At 46.4% G+C, this 16707-nt stretch overlaps 1 protein-coding gene across 1 annotated transcript; it reads left to right on the top strand.

The window, feature by feature from the left end:
- The first annotated feature begins 1612 nt into the window (after window positions 1-1612).
- On the top strand, window positions 1613-11658 carry LOC112079137 (actin-related protein 2/3 complex subunit 1A-like). The gene is given in 13 exon segments (XM_024145172.2): window positions 1613-1855; window positions 2424-2534; window positions 2700-2804; window positions 2925-3073; window positions 3075-3148; window positions 3314-3421; window positions 5761-5973; window positions 6081-6144; window positions 6261-6433; window positions 6651-6704; window positions 8531-8565; window positions 8568-8617; window positions 11623-11658. Coding segments are annotated over 12 exon segments (1125 nt in total). The 5' UTR covers window positions 1613-1855; window positions 2424-2470.
- Window positions 11659-16707: the final 5049 nt, after the last annotated feature.

The following is a 16707-nucleotide window of genomic DNA, read 5'->3' as shown; positions in this document are numbered from 1 at the left end:
AGGTCTGTCCTAGAGGAAGAGGGAGTACTCTGTGTCTGATGTCTACACCTCAGGTCTGTCCTAGAGGAAGAGGGAGTACTCTGTGTCTGATGTCTTCACCTCAGGTCTGTCCTATCTAACTGTGTGTTTGTTACAACTGTGGAAAATGTTCTGTGTTTGGTGTAACTCAGACAGGAAACGCCACGTATTCGTTTTAACCGTTTATTAGAAAGATTACAATACGTATGCAACACGTAAATCTGAAATGACGAGAAAGGACAGTTCCGTTCAGAGACCTGTCAGATCAGGGTTCTAGTCAGACAACACAGGGTTCTAGTCAGATCAGGGTTCTAGTCAGACAACACAGGGTTCTAGTCAGACAACTATACATCAATTTGAGCACAGTAGCAGTTAATGGTTGTAGACTATTTGATGCCAGCATGTGTCAGTATTAAATAATGGGAGAAATTAAATGAAATCCTCAACTTTTCCTGTCCGGAAAGATTTTGATATCCGTTTTTCCAATGATGATGACTCCTCCACTCCTCCACTCTGGAAAAACAGAATAGATATTTCAACATACCAACATACCATCACATGATTAATTTTCATTTGGAAGAGTCAGCTTTTTAAACCAACATGGCTCAGTTTAAATTGTTTTTACATTGTAGTAAAACAAAATCTCATTTGATATGCGTTTTGACATAAAATTACTACATTCTGTAGCAAGGAATGTTTTTCCCCCTAGTCTTTCAACTAGGGCTTCAAACCACTTGAGTGTAATCAATACAATAGTCACAGTTCACAATGAGTGTTGTTGTGTTGACAGTCTATTTCACTTCAAGGTATCAATGTGAAATATCAAGATCTTCAAGGGCTCCTGAGTGGCGCAGCGGTCTGAGGAACTACAGACCCTGGTTCGATTCCAGGCCGTATCACAGCGGTCTGAGGAACTACAGACCCGTGTTCCATTCCAGGCTGTATCACAGCGGTCTGAGGAACTACAGACCCTGGTTCGATTCCAGGCTGTATCACAGCAGTCTGAGGAACTACAGACCCTGGTTCCATTCCAGGCTGTATCACAGCGGTCTGAGGAACTACAGACCCTGGTTCCATTCCAGGCTGTATCGCAGCGGTCTGAGGCACCACATCTCAGTGTTAGAGGAGTCACTACAGACCCTGGTTGATTCCAGGCTGTATCGCAGCGGTCTGAGGCACCACATCTCAGTGTTAGAGGAATCACTACAGACCCTGGTTCCATTCCAGGCTGAATCACAGCGGTCTAAGGCACTGCATCTCAGTGCTAGAGGCGTCACTACAGACCCTGGTTCCATTCCAGGCTGTATCACAGCGGTCTAAGGCACTACAGACCCTGGTTCCATTCCAGGCTGTATCACAGCGGTCTAAGGCACTACATCTCCGTACTAGAGTCGTCACTACAGACGCTAGATCCATTCCAGGCGGTATCACAACCGGCCGTGATTGGGAGTCCCATAGGATGGCGCACAATTGGCCAGCGTCGTCCGGGTTAGGCTGTCATTGTAAATAAGAATTTGTTCTGAACTGACTTGCCTGTGAATTATTCTTTATTTTTTTTATTTTTTTTTGCTTGGTTCATTAGCCGCTAGGGGCAGCCTTCAACAACAGCAAAAAAATAGGCTACTGTCTCCGGGTTGGCTGACATCCTATCCATCTGAATTGTAAGCTTGGAAGCTAAAGCTTCCCGGTTCCACTCCTGACATTCCTGGACGGATTCGTGTCGACTGCCCAGAGTCCGCGAATTCAAGTCCGTTCCGCTGTCTCCCTAACGTTATCATCAATCTATCGTTWMCGAATAAAAAAGGACMAGCCAGAAGACTGCTCTGTCAAAACCAAGGTAAGCTAACAGTTAGCATGCGAACTGTGTCGCTGGRGAGCGGGCGACGGCTCGTAGGAAAGTGTGGGGCTTTGGTTCAAGAGTGGAGGCCTCGTTTTTTTACGGCGAGATTAAATGTCGTTATCGTAGCAGGTTTTATCGTTGGTAATCTTGTTGATCTTTTTTTTGTATGGACGTTAAAGTATAAATAAATTACTAGCTAATATATTGTTTGCTAACTAGTTAGCTAGTTTAGCTATCGTAACGTTACATGCGAAATTGGGCTAGTTAGTTAGCGAACATAAGGGGTGGAATTGCCTGTCAACTGGCTAGTCAGCTAATTAGCATTTAACCTTGCTCCTAAATGCAGAACTAACTAATCTTTAATATCACGAGTATATCATGTTCTATTGTATAAAACACTTACTCATTCACGTCTAACAGTTTGTGAAATGTAAGATAAAATAAATACCGAACAGGTAGCATTACTAGCAGCTAGCCGAGTAGCGTTAGCTRCATTGACTAATGTTAGTTAACGAGCTGAGTCATGTTCTTGTATTCCTATGGGGGTTTAATCTCTCTTGTGTAGCCGGTGACCGACCAGGGAGAGACTGACCGCACCCAACTCCCATCAACATGTCACTGCACCAGTTTCTGCTTGAGCCCATCACCTGTCACGCCTGGAACCGGGACAGAACCCGTACGGCCGAGGACCAATGCTTTATTATATACAATCACATACTTTAAATATACACATACACGTTTTGATGTTGTATGCAGTATCAAAAACATCCACGTTCATCAAAATGTTTATCCACTGACTCTTCTGTTATCTGGTCTTCTTCCTCTTCTTCTCTCCATGTAGAGATTGCCATCAGTCCCAACAACCACGAGGTCCACATCTATCAGAAGAGTGGTAACCAGTGGGTGAAGAGTCATGAGCTGAAGGAGCACAATGGACACATCACAGGTAGAATAGGCACAGGAAATGACATCGCAGGAATAGATTAAAATACTTTTTTAACAATGTCTGGACATTGATGATGATGTTTTTCAGAGGTTTACGTTGACTCTCTCTCTCCCTCTCCAGGTATCGACTGGGCTCCTAAGTCCGACCGCATCGTGACGTGCGGGGCGGATCGTAATGCCTATGTCTGGTCTCTGAAGGACGGGGTCTGGAAGCCCACGCTGGTCATCCTGAGGATCAACAGAGCTGCTACCTTCGTCAAGTGGTCTCCTTCTGGAGAATAAGTTTGCTGTGGGCAGCGGAGCCAGACTCATATCCGTCTGTTACTTCGAGTCTGATAACGACTGGTGAGGGAGGGGAGGAGGGGTTGAGAGAGAGAGAGACTCATATCCGTCTGTTACTTCGAGTTGATAACGACTGGTGAGGGAGGGGAGGAGGGTTGAGAGAGAAGCAGGCTAAATAGTTCTGTACTCTTTAAATGTTGTGTGTGTGTGTCTGTCTGTGTGTGTCAGGTGGGTGAGTAAGCACATCAAGAAGCCGATCCGTTCCACCGTCCTCAGTCTGGACTGGCATCCTAACAACGTGCTGCTGGCGGCTGGATCCTGTGACTTCAAATGCAGGTAGAGAGAGAGACCGTCAGAGACCATGTTTCAACCTCATCAGTAGAGAAGAGAGACCGTCAGAGACCATGTTTCAACCTCATCAGTAGAGAGACAGACCGTCAGAGCCATGTTTCAACCTCATCAGTAGAGAGACAGACCGTCAGAGACCATGTTTCAACCTCATCAGTAGAGAGAGAGACCGTCAGAGACCATGTTTCAAACCTCATCAGTAGAGAGACAGACCGTCAGAGACCATGTTTCAACCTCATCAGTAGAGAGACAGACCGTCAGAGACCATGTTTCAACCTCATCAGTAGAGAGAAGACCGTCAGAGACCATGTTTCAACCTCATCAGTAGAGAGACAGACCGTCAGAGACCATGTTTCAACCTCATCAGTAGAGAGAGAGACCGTCAGAGACCATGTTTCAACCTCATCAGTAGAGAGACAGACCGTCAGAGCCATGTTTCAACCTCATCAGTAGAGAGACAGACCGTCAGAGACCATGTTTCAACTCATCAGTAGAGGAGAGACCGTCAGAACCATGTTCAACCTCATCAGTAGAGAGAGAGACCATCAGAGACCATGTTCAACTCATCAGTAAGAGAGAGACTGTCAGAGACCATGTTTCAACCTCATCAGTAGAGAGAGAGACCGTCAGAGACCATGTTTCAACCTCATCAGTAGAGGAGAGAGACGTCAGAGACCATGTTTCAACCTCATCAGTAGAAGAGAGAGACCGCAGAGACCATGTTTCAACCTCATCAGTAGAGAGAGAGACCGTCAGAGACCATGTTTCAACCTCATCAGTAGAGAGACAGACCGTCAGAGACCATGTTTCAACCTCATCAGTAGAGAGAGAGACCGTCAGAGACCATGTTTCAACCTCATCAGTAGAGAGACAGACCATCAGAGACCATGTTTCAACCTCACAGTAGAGAGAGAGAGAAGGGGAGAGAGAGAGACTGTCAGAGACCATCCAGGTCTATATTCACACAGCGTCTCTCAGTAGGAGTGTTGAATCTAAGATCAGGGTAGTTATTGATAGTTATTGATACATACAGCCCCCTGATCAATAGTTATTGATACGTACAGCGCCCTGATCAATAGTTATTGATACATACAGCCCCTGATTAATAGTTATTGATAGCATACAGCCCTGATTAATAGTTATGATTACGTACAGCCCCTATCAATAGTTATTGATACGTACAGCCCCTGATCAATAGTTATTGATACGTACAGCCCCTGATCAACTAGGTATTGATACGTACAGCCCTGATCAATAGTTATGATCGTACAGCCCCTGATCAATAGTATTGATACGTACAGCCCCCTGATTAATAGTTATGATACGTACAGCCCTCTGATCAATAGTTATTGATACGTACAGCCCTCTGATCAATAGTTATTGATACATACAGCCCCTGATCAATAGTTATTGAATACATACAAGCCCCTGATAATAGTTATTGATAATACAGCCCCTGTTAATAGTATGATACATACAGCCCTGATCAATAGTTATTGATACGTACAGCCCCTGATCAATAGTTATTGATACGTACAGCCCCTGATCAATAGTTATTGAGACTACAGCCCTGATCAATAGTATTGATACTACAGCCCCTGATCAAAGTTATTGATACGTACAGCCCCTGTCAATAGTTATTGATACGTACAGCCCCTGATCAATAGTTATTGATACGTACAGCCCTGATCAATAGGTATTGAACATACAGCCCCTGATCAATAGTATTGTACATACAGCCCCTGATCAATAGTATTGATACATACAGCCCCCTGATTAATAGTTATTGATACATACAGCCCCTGATTAATAGTTATTGATACATACAGCCCCCTGATCAATAGTTATTGAACATACAGCCCCCTGATCAATAGTTATTGATACGACAGCCCCTGATTAATAGTTATTGATACGTACAGCCCTCTGATTAAAGTTATTGATACATACAGCACCCTGATTAATAGTTATTGATACGTACAGCCCCCTGATTAATATGATGATACGTACAGCCCCTGATCAATAGTTATTGATACGTACAGCCCCTGATCAATAGGTATTGATACATACAGCCCCCTGATCAATAGGTATTGATACATACAGCCCCTGATCAATAGGTATTGATACATACAGCCCCTGATCAAGTAGGTATTGATACGTACAGCCCCTGATCAATAGTTATTGATACGTACAGCCCCTGATTAATAGTTATTGATACGTACAGCCCCTGATCAATAGTTATTGATACGTACAGCCCCTGATTAATAGTTATTGATACATACAGCCCCTGATCAATAGTTATTTAACTATATTATCCCCCCCTCTCCCAGGGTGTTCTCGGCCTACATCAAGGAAGTAGAGGAGAAGCCGGGCCCCACCCCCTGGGGGTCCAAGATGCCGTTTGGGGCGGTGCTGGCTGAGTTTGGGGGTGCCGGGGGAGGAGGATGGGTCCACTCTGTATCCTTCTCCTCGTCTGGTAACAGACTGGCCTGGGTCTCACACGACTCCACTGTTACTGTGGTGGACGGCACCAAGGGATCCACGTAAGTTTCTCTGGGTGGGGGTGGGGGGGGGTAGTGTGTTTTATCGAACGCTGTGTTTTCTAACTGTGTGTGTGGTGTAACACGGTCGCTCTGTTTGTGTGTTTCAGTCCGTCTCAGTTGAAGACTGAGTTCCTCCCTCTGCTCAGTGTTCTCTTCATCTCTGAGAACAGCGTGGGTGGCTGGCGGTAAGTCTGTCTGTCTCTCTGTCTCTCCGTCTGGTCCTCTCTGTCTCTCTCTGTCTGTCCTCTCTCATAAATCAGAAAGGAAACCTTTATGAGTGTGTGTAGCTGTGTTTTATCTTGACTGTCTGTCTCTCCTCGGGGTCATGACTGTGCCTTGCCATGCTGTTCCGTTGTGATGACGGGAGGTCCCTAACGTTTGTCTCCAAGCTGGACCTTCAAGCTTCCATCACTAGAAACATCTCGGCTATGGAACGTTTCAGAAACATGGACAAGAGAGCAACTACAGAGGACGCAACACAGCCCTGGAGACCCTGCACCAGAACTCTATCACGTAGGAGACACACACACCACACACACACACACACACACACACACACACACACACACACACACACACACAACACTATAGAGAGCTACCACAGAGGACCCAACACAGCCCTGGACACACGCACCAGAATCTATCACGTAGGAGCACACACACACACTATAGAGAGCTACCACAGAGGACCGCAACACAGCCCTGGACACACTGCACCAGAACTCTATCACGTAGGAGACACACACACACACACACACACACACTATAGAGAGCTACCACACGAGGACCACAACACAGCCTGAGACACTACACCAGAACTCTATCAACGTAGAGACACACCACACACACACACACACACACACACACACACACACTGCACCAGAACTCATCACTTAGGACACTGACACACACTGCTCTCTGTTATATTGTCTCTAATCTACAGTTGTGTCCAAAAGTTGTGAGAATGAAACAAATAAATTTCCACAAGGTTTGCTGCTTCAGTGTCTTTAGATATTTTTGCCAGATATTACTATGGAATACTGAAGTATAATTACAAGCTTCATAAGTGTCAAAGGCTTTTATTGACAATTACATGAAGTTGATGCAAAGAGTCAATATTTGCAGTGTTGACCTTCTTTTTCAAGACCTCTGCAATCTGCTCTGGCATGCTGTCAATTAACTTCTGGGCCACATCTGACTGATGGCAGCCCATTTCTGCATAATCAATGCTTGGAGTTTGTCAGAATGGTTGTGGTTTTTTGTTTGTCACGCCTGCCTCTTGAGGATTGACCACAAGTTCTCAATGGGATTAAGGTCTGGGGAGTTTCATGGCCATGGACCCAAAATATTGATGTTTTGTTCCCCGAGCCACTTATCACTTTTGCCTTATGGCAAGGTGCTCCTTCATGCTGGAAAAGGCATTGTTCGTCACCAAACTGTTCCTGGATGGTTGGGAGAAGTTGCTCTCGGAGGATGTGTTGGTACCATTCTTTATTCATGGCTGTGTTCTTAGGCAGAATTGTGAGTGAGCCCACTCCCTTGGCTGAGAAGCAACCCCAGACATGAATGGTCTCAGGATGCTTTTCTGTTGGCATGACACAGGACTGATGGTAGCGCTCACCTTGTCTTCTCCGGACAAGCTTTTTTCCGGATACCCCAAACAATCGGAAAGGGGATTCATCAGAGAAAATGACTTTACCTCAGTCCTCAGCCGTCCAATCCCTGGACCTTTTGCAGAATATCAGTCTGTCCCTGATTTTTTTTCCTGGAGAGAAGTGGCTTCTTTGCTGCCCTTCTTGACACCAGGCCATCCTCCAAAAGTCTTCGCCTCACTGTGCGTGCAGATGCACTCACACCTGCCTGCTGCCATTCCTGAGCAAGCTCTGTACTGGTGGTGCCCCGATCCCGCAGCTGAATCAACTTTAGGAGACGGTCCTGGCGCTTGCTGGACTTTCTTGGACGCCCTGAAGCCTTCAGCAATTGAACCGCTCTCCTTGAAGTTCTTGATGATCCGATAAATGGTTTGTTTAGGTGCAATCTTACTGGCAGCAATATCCTTGCCTGTGAAGCCCTTTTTGTGCAAAGAAATGATGACGGCACGTGTTTCCTTGCAAGTAACCATGGTTGACAGAGGAAGAACAATGATTCCAAGCAACACCCTCCTATTGAAGCTTCCAGTCTGTTATTCGAACTAAATCAGCATGACAGAGTGATCTCCAGCCTTGTCCTCGTCAACACTCACACCTTTGTTAACGAGAGAATCACTGACATGTCAGCTGGTCCTTTTGTGGCAGGGCTGAAATGAGGTGGAAATGTTTTTTGGGGATTCAGTTCATTTGCATGGCAAAGAGGGACTTGGCAATTAATTGCAATTCATCTGATCACTCTTCATAGCATTCTGGAGTATATGCAAATTGCCATCATACAAACTGAGGCAGCAGACTTTGGGAAAATTTATATTTGTGTCATTCTCAAAACTTTTGGCCACGACTGTAGTGTCTATCTATGAGGGAGACCAGAGGGACTGTCTGACCCTGTTATATTGTCTCTCCTCCAGTCAAGTCTCTATCTATGAGGGAGACCAGAGGGACTGTCCAAGTTCTGTTACCACGGCAGCGATGCCATGACCATCTGGGACTTCAAGGTAAACACACACACACACACACACACACACACACACACAACACACATTCCTGACCAGCTTCATTAATTAGTTGTCATCACATGTGATTTTTCAAACCTTGAAGTAGAATGTTAATTAATGATATTCACTGGAAATTGCGAACGTTGACGGAGGGACAACATGCGCCCCCAGCTGGAGACCAGACTCAGTAGACTGTGACTGTTATTAACAGACGACAACAGAGCTGGGACCAGACTCAGTAGACTGGGGACTGTTATTAACAGAGGACCCCCGTGAAGCCAGACTCATAGACTGGTGACTGTTATTAACAGAGGACAACAGGCCCCCAGCTGGAGACCAGACTCAGTAGACTGGTGACTGTTATTAACAGAGCAAACATGCCCCAGCTGGAGACCAGACTCAGTAGACTGTGACTGTTATTAACAGAGGACAACAAGCCCCAGCTGGAGACCAGACTCAGTAGACTGGTGACTGTTATTAACAGAGGACAACAAGGCCCCCAGCTGGAGAACCAGACTCAGTAGACTGGTGACTGTTATTAACAGAGGACAACAGGCCCCCAGCTGGAGACCAGACTCAGTAGACTGTGACTGTTATTAACAGAGGACAACATGGCCCCCAGCTGGAGACCCAACTCAGTAGACTGGGGACTGTTATTAACAGAGGACAACATGGCCCCCAGCTGGAGAACGACTCAGTAGACTGGTGGACTGTATTAACAGAGGACAACATGGCCCCCAGCTGGAGACCAGACTCAGTGACTGGTGACTGTTATAACAGAGGACAAACATGGCCCCCAGCTGGAGACCAGACTCAGTAGACTGGTGACTGTTATTAACAGAGACAACATGGCCCCCAGCTGGAGACCAGACTCAGTAGACTGGTGACTGTTATTAACAGAGGACAACATGGCCCCCAGCTGGAGACCAGACTCAGTAGACTGGTGACTGTTATTACAGAGGGAACAACATGGCCCCCAAGCTGGAGACCAGACTCAGTAACTGGTGACTGTTATTAACAGAGGACAACATGGCCCCCCAGCTGAGACCAGACTCAGTAGACTGGGGACTTTATTAACAGAGACAACATGGCCCCAGCTGGTAACCAGACTCAGAGACTGGTGACTGTTTAACAGAGACAACCAATGGCCCCCAGCTGGAGACCAGACTCAGTAGACGGGACTGTATTAACAGAGGAAAACATGGTCCCCAGCTGAGACCGAGACTCAGTAGAACTGGTGACTGTTATTAACAAGAGGAAAACAGGCCCCCAGCTGGAGACCAGACTCAGAGACTGTGACTGTTATAACAAGGACAACATGTGCCCCCAGCTGGAGACACACTCAGTAGATGTGACTGTTATAAACAGAGGACAACATGGCCCCAGCTGGAGACCAGACTCAGTAGACTGGGACTGTTATTAGAACAGAGACAAACATGGTCCCCAGTGCAGAGACCAGACTCATAGACTGGTGACTGTTATTAACAGAGGACAACATGGCCCCCAGCTGGAGACCAGACTTCAAGTAGACTGGTGACTGATATTAACAGAGACAACATGTCCCCAGCTGGAGACCAGACTCAGTAGACTGGTACTGTTATAACAGAGGAACAACATGGCCCCCACTGGAGACCAGACTCAGTAGACTGTGACTTGGTTATTAACAGACGGCAACATGGCCCCCAGCTGGAGACCAACTCAGTTAGACTGGTGACTGTTACTATAACAGAGGACAAACATGCGCCCCCAGCTGGAGACCAGACTCTAGTAGACTGGTGGACTGTTATTAAACAGAGACAACATGGCCCCCAGCGCTGAGACCCAGACTCATTAGACTGGTGACTGTTATAAATACAAGGACAACGATCGCCCCAGCTGGAGACCGGACTCAGTAACTTGTGACGTTATTACAGAGGACAACATGGCCCCCAGCTGGAGACCAGACTCAGTAGACTGTTGACTGTATATAACAAGAGGACAACCATGCCCCCAGCTGGAGACCAGACTCAGTGACTGGACTGTTATTGAACAGAGGACAAACATGGCCCCCAGCTGGAGACCAGACTCACAGTAGACTGTGTGACTTGTATTAACAGAGACAACATGGCCCCCAGCTGCGAGACCAGACTCAGTAGACTGGTGACTTTATTAACAAGAGACAACATGCCCCCAGCTGGAGACCAGACTCAGTAGACTGGCTGACTGTTATTAACAGAGGACAACATGCGCCCAGCTGGAGACCAGACTCAGTTGAGACTGGTGACTGTTATTAACAGAGGACAACATGGCCCCCAGCTGAGACACCAGACTCAGTAGACTGGTGACTTATTAACAGAGGACAACATGGCCCCAGCTGGAGACCAGACTCAGTAGAGACTGGTGACTGTTATAACAGAGGACAACAATGGCCCCAGCTGGAGACCAGACTCAGTAGACTGTGACTTTATTAAACAGAGGACAACATGGCCCCAGCTGGAGACCAGACTCAGTAGACTGTGACTGTTATTAACAGAGGACAACATGGTCCCCAGACTGGAACCAGGACCTCAGTAGACTGGTGACTGTTATTTAACAGAGGACAACATGGCGCCCCAGCTGGAGACCAGACTCAGTAGACTGTGACTGTTATAACAGAGGACAACATGGCCCCAGCTGGAGACCAACTCAGTAGACTGGTGACTGTTAAACAGAGGACAACATTGGCCCCCAGCTGTGAGACCAGACTCAGTAGACTGTGACTGTTATAACAGAGGACAACATGGCCCCCAGCTGAAGACCAGACTCAGTAGACTGGTGGGGACTGTTATTAAACAGAGGACAACATGGCCCCCAGCTGGAGACCAGACTCAGTCTAGACTGGTGACGTTATAACAGAGGACACATGGCCCCTAGCGGAGACCAGACTCATAGATGTGACTGTTATTAACAGAGGACAACATGGCCCTCAGCTGGGACCAACTCAGTAGACTGGTGACTGTTATAACAATGGTGTTATGTCTCTTCAGAGTCTGGAGGCGTCCATCAGGGCTGAGATCATGTGAGGACCAGCAAACCCCCCCCCCCTGTTACTATGACAACCCCCCCCCCCTCCAAGCGGCCATAACAGTCTGAACCACCTAAGAAGTATCTGATTAAGAAGCACTGACTACACACACACACACACCACACACCACACACACCCTCTCTGAGCTGACTACATTACCGTGATGTTGTTTATGTAAATAAGCTAAAGGTCATAGGTCAACTGACGACCCCGTGATGTACCATTCCACATCAGTTTTTACTTTATAATTATAATAAATAAATAACAGTGTTTTGTCTCTGAAGAACTACGACACTAATTACCATGAAGGATTGCTGTGTAGCGACGCGACCACATGACCACCACTATCCCTATATAGTGCACTACTTTAGACCAGAGTCCTATGCGCTATCCTCTGTAGTGTCTCTAAAGGCCCTTGGTCAGGAATAGTTTACTGTAAAGGAACATAGGTGCTATTTTGGATGGTTCCTATTCATTAGATGGAGATGTATCTATCTGTTCAATTCAGCTGCCAGAAGAAATAAAGAATTAACTTACTCTACTGAGTCTGGTCTGGTTACTCTTACTGAGTGCTGTCTGTTACTCTACTGAGTCTGTCTGTTACTCTACTGAGTCGTCTGTTACTCTACTGAGGCTGTCTGTCTGTTATCCTACTGAGTCCTGTCTGCTGTTACTCTACTGGAGTCTGTCGTCTGTTACCTACTGAGTCTGTTACTCTACTGCAGTGCTGTCTTGTTCTGTTACTCTATCTGAGTCTGTCTGTCTGTTACTCTACTGAGTCTGTCTGTCTGCTTCTACTCTACTGAGTCTCTGTCTGTGCTGTCTACTCTACTGCTAGTCTGTCTGTCTGTTACTCTACTGAGTCGTCTGTCGTTACGTCTACTGAGTCTGTTACTCTACTGAGTCTGTCTTCTGTTACTCTACTGAGTTTCTGTCTGTCTGTACTCTACTGAGTCGTCTGTCTGTACTCTACTAGTCTTACTCTACTGAGTCTGTTCTACTCTTAACTGAGTCTGTCTGTCTGTTACTCTATCCTGGTCTTCTGTCTGTTCCTCTACTGATCTGTCGTCTGTTACTCTATAGTCTGTTATCTACGGAGCTGTACTCTACTGAGTCTGTCTGTCTGTTACTCTTAACTGAAGTCTGTCTGTCTGTTACTCACTGTCGTCTATCTGTTACTCTACTAGTCTGTTACTCTAACTGAGTCTGTTACTCTACTGGATCGTCGTCTGTCTGTTACTCTACGAGTCTGTCTGTCTGTACTCTACTGAGTCTGTCTGTCTGTTACTCTACTGAGCCGCCCTGTTCCGCCTGTCTGTTACTCTACTAGGCCGCCTGTCTGTTACTTCTGCTGAGTCGCCTGTCTGTTACTCTGCTGAGTCGCCTGTCTGTTACTCTACTGAGCCGCCTGTCGACGCCTGTCTGTTATCTGCTGAGTCGCCTGTCTGTTACGCTGCTGAGTCGCCTGTCTGTTTACTCTGCTGAGTCGCCTGGTCTGTTACGTCGCTGAGTCGCCAGTCTGTTTTCTGGCTTTGTCTCTGGTCTGTTACTTGTGTGAGAGCCTAACGAAGCCCTCTCACAGAAGGAAATGATCACATGCGTCTGGTTGAACGAACAAGAAACAGGGAAGTGTGAATAAAGAAGAGGAGAGTCTCATCTACCCTCTCTTTTTCCCACCCTAGTCTACCCCCCCTCTCTCTCCCACCCTAATCGACCCCTCTCTCTCTCCCACCCTAGTCTACGCTCTCTCTCCCACCCTAATCGACCCCTCTCTTCTCTCCCACCCTAATCGACCCCCTCTCCTCTCCCACCCGAGTCTAATCGCTTCTTCTCTCTCCACCCTAATCGACCCCCTCTCTCTCTCCCACCTAGTCGGACACCTCTCTCCACCCTAGTCGACCCTCTCTCTCCCTTCCACCCTAGTCGACCCCAACGCTCCCTCCCTTTTCTGTTGCAGATGTGAATTTTCTATCTTAATTCCTTCCTCTCTGTAGAAGCAAGTCTTTTCAACTTCCCCCCCCTTTTTTTGCAGAAGCAAGTTTTTCCTCTACCGCTCCCTTCAGCCCGTCTCTTTTTTGCAGAAGTTTTGTTTTCCCTCCCCCGGCCTCACCCCTCCCTCGCTTCCTGCCCGCCCACCCTGGCCTCACCCCTCCCTCTGTTCCTCTTTTTGCGGAAGCAAGTTTTTCTACCTCCTTCTCGTCTACAGAAGTGTCTGTTCTCTCTCTCTCTCCGTCACTCTGTCGGTAGCGTTCGCGTCGACTGGCCAGAGTCCGCGAGCTGTTCTCTCCATTCATCTCTCCTTCCGTATCATCCCTCAGGGTAAGTAGAGTGTTCTCTCGGCCGACCGGTCATGTCCAGACATGTCTGGGTGGATCTACTGATAAACACACAACCAGGCAGAAACCTTTTTTTTACAACGCAAAACAAAGAAAACTACGAGGAGAAGTGACTAAGGTGACACGTTTTTAACGTAGTTGTAATGAAACAGGCAGGGAGCAGGACTCGAACCCTCGACCTTCTAGCCCGAAGTCCAGCGCGCTATCGACTGTGCCGCAAAAGCCTGCTCCAGCGGCAGAGTCGATAGCCGCGCGTATAAACCCAGGGTTGTATCGTATAAACCGTCGTTACGGTAGAGAGAGGCCGCAGCTAGAGGGACTTTGTTCCAGCTGTATAGCTGTAGTGACACCGCTGTTCTGCGTGGAGTCAACATGCCTTATTGACGACGTAGCCATGACAGACCACTTTAAACAGACTAGTTCCTGTATTACAAGGCTACGTTGTGTTGATGTTATATACAGTGTTTGACCTGTATTACAAGGCTACGTTGTGTTGATGTTATATACAGTGTTTGACCTGTATTACAAGGCTACGTTGTGTTGATGTAATGTGTTGATGTTATATACAGTGTTTGACCTGTATTGCTGTAAGCGATAGGCTACTTGAATGTAATGTGTTGGTTGTTTATACAGTGTGTGACCTGTATCGTTCATTTCATCGCCCACGGGGGCATTCCTCAGTCTTTCTAACACAACTAACCTGAACTATCTGTAATTCAATTGCAATTCAAATTCAAGGGGGCTTTATTGGCACATAGGGTGAAAAACATTGCTGGTTAACGATTCGCAAAAGCCGTGAGGAGGTAAATTAATATAAAAAAGCTGAACATAAAACATAAAAAATTAACACGTTTAAAGCATATTACACAGACAGTACGAAGTTTCAAAAGCATATAAGCACATTACAAATGTCATATTATAAGTATACAGTGTTCGTTGGTAAGCAAGTAATAAATGCGTTACGCAAAAGGGACACACGCAGTTTTAAAATAAAATAAACATATAATATAGGAGTCTGGTATTTACATATGGATGTTGTTCTTCACTGGGATTGCCCTTTTTTGGATAAAGCATTCTGTGGCAATCAGGTCCACAAATCTTGCTGCTGTGATGGTCCACTGGTGGAATCTTCACCCAGTAGATTATGGGATGTTTAATCAACAATCTGATTTGTTTTCGAATTCTTTGGTGGATTCAATAGAATGTGCGGATCCTGACAGGGAAATATGTGTCTCTAATAATGGTCATACATTGCGGCAGGAAGGTTTAGAGGTGAGTCAAGCTACTAGGTTTCCACCTCATTTTGTGGCCAGTGAGGCTACATGCCGTCTGTCTCTCTCGTTAGGAGCCAATGTACTGCCTACCGGCCCGGGACCCTTTCTCCAGATCAATAGCAAGGCTAAATTGTACTCACTGAGTCGGTGTACATAGTCCAAAGCTTTCCTATTAAGGTTTTCGATGGTCCAGCCACAGTGGTCAGGTATTTCTGCCACTGTGTGTACTTCTTTTAGCGGCCGAAATAGCTTATTCTAGTTGTGCTCTGTTTTGTTTGTTGAATTCTTTCCACAATGTGTAAGATAAATTATGCCTTTTGGCTGTTTTCTGCATAGTTGGGCTTGGGTCTAACTTGTGCTGTTGTCCTGGAGGACTCTTGTGGCGGTTATGACACCTCGATGCATTTGTTGGTGAACAGAGCCCCAGGACCAGCGTTGCTTAGGGGACTCTTTCTCCAGGTTCATCTTCTCTTTCGAGCTGAGGTGATTGCTTGTTATGGAAGGTTTGGGGAATCGGCGTTTACGCTTTATGGAGTGGTTGTAGTTAGAATTTACGGCCTCTTTTCTGAGAATTTTAAAGTGATAAGCTGGATAGGGGTATCGGCCTAGCAATTCTGATCTTCAGCCTGCACATGCATATATTTACTGGTTTCTTAGCGTTGTTACACAGGAGGATTTTTTTGTGCGAATTCTGCCATCAGTAGTCTCAATTTCATTTTTAGGTGTTTGTCTCCATTGTTTAGTGAACTTGATCTCCTGAGCTCTCCATCAGTGGTCTTTCTTCTCATCTCTTCTCTCGCTCTTCTCTCTGCTCATCTCTCTCTATCGTCGCATCTTGTCTGCTCCCTCTCTTTTCTGTCTGAATCCTCTCTTCTGCTCTCTCGTCAGTATCTACCTGTCTGTCTCTCTCTCTGTCACTCTCTGCTCTGTCTGCTCTCTTGTCACCTGTCCTCTCTCTCTGTCAGTCTCTCTCTTCAGCTCTCGTCTTCACTCTCTCTGTCCAGTCATTCTCTCATCATCCTGTCTGTCTCTCCTGGTGTTTCAGTTAGAGGGTGATGATTTTAGGACGATTATTTAAAATGTTAGACGTGTTTGACGTTGCAGTTTAGTGCTACAAAACATATTATTTTGATTCAACGGAACTACAGAAGCCTCTTCATGTGGCTCATCTCACTTTCTGGTTCTAGCTATTGGAGTCGCCGATTGGCTAGTGGTTTACCCACATGACGATCCTCTGCGTAGCTCGTGGAGCCATTTCCAGCTGCCACTCTGGAACGACGGCCGACCGTGAGTGCACACCCTCTCTTGATGTGGCAATAGGCTTCCTCCCTACAGACGTAGAATTCCCTGGTGGAAAGCAACTCAGATGTTGTTGAAACAGACTCACAAAGCTGAGTTGTAGTGAAATTAATTTTGAGACTTCATTCACAGATAGAC

Source organism: Salvelinus sp. IW2-2015, unplaced genomic scaffold (assembly GCF_002910315.2).
Source record: "Salvelinus sp. IW2-2015 unplaced genomic scaffold, ASM291031v2 Un_scaffold6998, whole genome shotgun sequence".
NCBI classification, from domain to species: Eukaryota; Metazoa; Chordata; class Actinopteri; order Salmoniformes; family Salmonidae; genus Salvelinus; species Salvelinus sp. IW2-2015.
Note: the sequence above shows the minus strand (reverse complement) of the source record. Positions and strands in the feature narration are given on the sequence as shown.